This window comes from Eimeria mitis, genomic scaffold, assembly GCF_000499745.2.
Source record: "Eimeria mitis Houghton genomic scaffold, Emh_scaff1524, whole genome shotgun sequence".
Taxonomy (NCBI): Eukaryota; Apicomplexa; class Conoidasida; order Eucoccidiorida; family Eimeriidae; genus Eimeria; species Eimeria mitis.
The window spans coordinates 5,890-8,956 of NW_013569638.1; the positions used below are offsets into that span (position 1 = coordinate 5,890).

Below are 3,067 nucleotides of genomic sequence, written 5' to 3' on the forward strand. Positions count from 1 at the left end.
GGCTCCAAAAACTCAATGGTTTGCTGCTGTACGGCATCAGACCTCGACGCCAAAGGGTTCGTTGTTTCCATACCTCTGCTCACCGCCCCCAGGAGCGCCACATTGGCAATGACGAGTGAAAAGAAACGACGCATCCCGATGCTTCGAAAAAAAAAGGTTTCCCCTCAAATAAACTGCATAAAAATGAAGTGTACTGTAACATGAAGTTCCGAAATCTGCTCGCCCCGCCTTCAGGCAGCCTGGACTGCCCATGTCGATGCTCGTAGTCCACCGCTTATCTGTAACCGGAGGCGATGCGGTCCTGTTGCATGGCATTCGTCATTAACGAAATTGCCAGCCAAACACAAAATTCAAGTTTAAATGAGCAATCAATGTTGATTTGCCTAGATTTCAGACGGTAAAGGGTGTTTTCAGCTTCTGCTAGAGTCTGAGCAACAATGTACCGAAATTCTCGGTGCAGTATGCTGTGTCTTGAGCAACATCCATTTCTACTTGCGAGCAGGCTGGCTGCCAAGGGTCAACTCAGTGTTTATCAACATTCTACAGTGCTAGTGCAGAAGAGANTGCGAGCAGGCTGGCTGCCAAGGGTCAACTCAGTGTTTATCAACATTCTACAGTGCTAGTGCAGAAGAGATCCTGGTAGTATTCGCACGCAGTGTTGCCCTGCATCAAAGTTGCGGCTCACTGTGATGCAACACAAGGCAGGTTATAACGATAACTCCCCATAATGTTAGAGGACTGTCGCGTGTTTCAGTAGAGTCAAAATAATTAAGATAAGAGCATCTTCAAATCAGCTCGTATCCTCTTGAGTCCCCAGGTGAACTGCGACCGGGGCAGAGGAGGAGTCCTGAGATGAGTTGCAACGCACCCAACTGAAACTCGTGCAGCACGGGAAGTCCAGATACATTCGCAACGAAGCCGCTTGTGCTGCAAGCATCAACACTACGGAGAATGGTTGAACACTTCCTTGGCCCGCAGTAGCCACCCTGCAGCTAGTACACGGACAAAATCCAGACAAGCCATGCTGCTTCTGCCCCCCCCACCCCTCTCTCCCAGGCTGCTGGCATCTTCGTGGGCATGGATACCCAGCAAAGGGTTGGCCGTTCGCAGTAGGGGGAGCTCCAGCCACGCCTGCTCCTGCTGCAAAGTGTAGAACTGCGTGGTGGTTTGCGTGTTGTTATTGCATTGCAGGCTGGCTACTGAGAGCCAACTAAGTGCTCAACAATTGTTTACACTGCGAGTGTATGCAGCAGTGGGGGATTTGTTGTGCATCAGCTCCTGGTGACGGCTTAGTGTCTCTTCACTCTTACACCCATTCTGTAAAGTGGAGTCCCCTCCCCGGCAGGTGCGCTTACATCTGTACGTCATTAGTATGGTTCATGCTTAATTATGCATATATAGGTGCAGGCAAACATACCCATATAAATACCCGCATGTATTTGTGTGTATAAATGTAAGCATCCACGAAGTACCCACTATGCAGTGGGAACCAGGTGGAGGCAAAGAGTTATGCTTCAAACTGCGCCTCCGAAGAGATCGCACACTAGTAATTCTTAATGTGGCACTTTTGCTTAGCAGACGGATCTGCTAAGCAAGGAATTCAAACTAAAACGCATTTAACAAAACGGGGGAGTGAAACTCTGGGGACCGCACAACGCTCTTCAAATCGCGAGCGTAGCGCATTTCGGGTCTCCGAAAATTCCCTCTCCCCCCACCCAAAGTCGGTCAGAGGCACTTGAGCCCGCTTTCGTCGTCCCCCGCTAGAACTATGATAATAATACGCACAGGTACGGCACAAAACAAAAACGCCGCCTTCTTTTCTGCATTGGTGAACTNACTATGATAATAATACGCACAGGTACGGCACAAAACAAAAACGCCGCCTTCTTTTCTGCATTGGTGAACTTATGCTAGTTGCTGCAACCCAAGACACAGGTTGAGTGCGTACTACTAAAACCGCTGTGTCCAATGGCAGCAAGAAATGGGGAACATATTTTGCCTTTCTGTCTACTCCTACACCCTTCCCTGTCCCTGCCCTCGTCGATCAGACTGCAGTATTTTATCCCTGCCTCCGCCTGCAAATAACGTCACGGCTGCGAGACAGGTGTGCAGCGTCGACGTGACAGAGAACGTCGGGGACTGGCCCAGCCTCGAAGACGGAAAGGCTCTATCTGGTGCCTTTTTCAGAGAATCAAAATTCCGGTTTGGCTCTGCTGGGCCGACTGAACCAATGTGACGAGCTGTACTACTGCTCCCTTCAGAGCTGCTGCTGTCGATGCTAGGCCCTTCAGGTCTGGCTGAAACTTAGCCGAACCCGCTAAGGCGTCCACTTGCTTCAGCACAGTTTCAACCTGCCCTATTCTACTAGAAGCCATGTCAAAATCCCACATCTGCTGCTGGAGTCGCTTTGCTGCTGCTGCTGCTCTTCGTGCCACACTGACGCTTAGCTGTACGTCAACTTCTAGAGACTCTAAAAGCTGTGATTGAAACCACAGTCTTTCCACNCACTGACGCTTAGCTGTACGTCAACTTCTAGAGACTCTAAAAGCTGTGATTGAAACCACAGTCTTTCCACATCCCCCAAGAGAGTTTCGACCTCCATAGCAGCGTTCCTAGCATCTCTCACTAATTCCTTCATATGGTTTGTTGAGCCGCTACTCTCTCGCTTTGCCCTTGCTGCTGCACCGAGGGCCTGGTTACAGGCTAGCTGTATCCTGTGTCCAACCAGCTCCAGTGAATGATGCAGTTCTTTCATAATAGAAGGGTTAATACAGTCTGTACGGTTCTGCATTTGATGGGCAGCCCCCCGAGACAGTATCCCTCGTAGGATGTCTGCCGCTCTCTTAGCGGCAGCTGATGCTTCCTGGCTGGCCCTTGTTGCTACTTTTTTCATTATGAACCGCTGCTCTGGGCTGATAATAGTTTCGTTTTCCTCCGCACTGTCGGGGATCCCGCTAATGTGAAAGGCGACGGCGTCCAGCAATACCTCCAGCTCTTTACTCACTTCTCTTGCCTTCTGGCTTGTAGCGTTTGCAGACGTAATGTCCCGTTCCTTTCGTATCTGCTC

At 50.2% G+C, this 3,067-nt stretch overlaps 1 protein-coding gene across 1 annotated transcript in view; it reads right to left on the reverse strand.

The window, feature by feature from the left end:
- Positions 1–2,183: 2,183 nt before the first annotated feature.
- EMH_0038820 (uncharacterized protein) overlaps positions 2,184–3,067 on the reverse strand; it is a gene marked incomplete at both ends in the record, with an annotated part of 2,274 nt that continues 1,390 nt past the window's right edge. Inside the window, 2 exons of the mRNA XM_013495329.1 lie at positions 2,184–2,477; positions 2,627–3,061. Of these exons, the coding sequence (XP_013350783.1) occupies positions 2,184–2,477; positions 2,627–3,061 (729 nt within the window). The remainder of the gene's footprint in view (positions 2,478–2,626; positions 3,062–3,067) is intronic.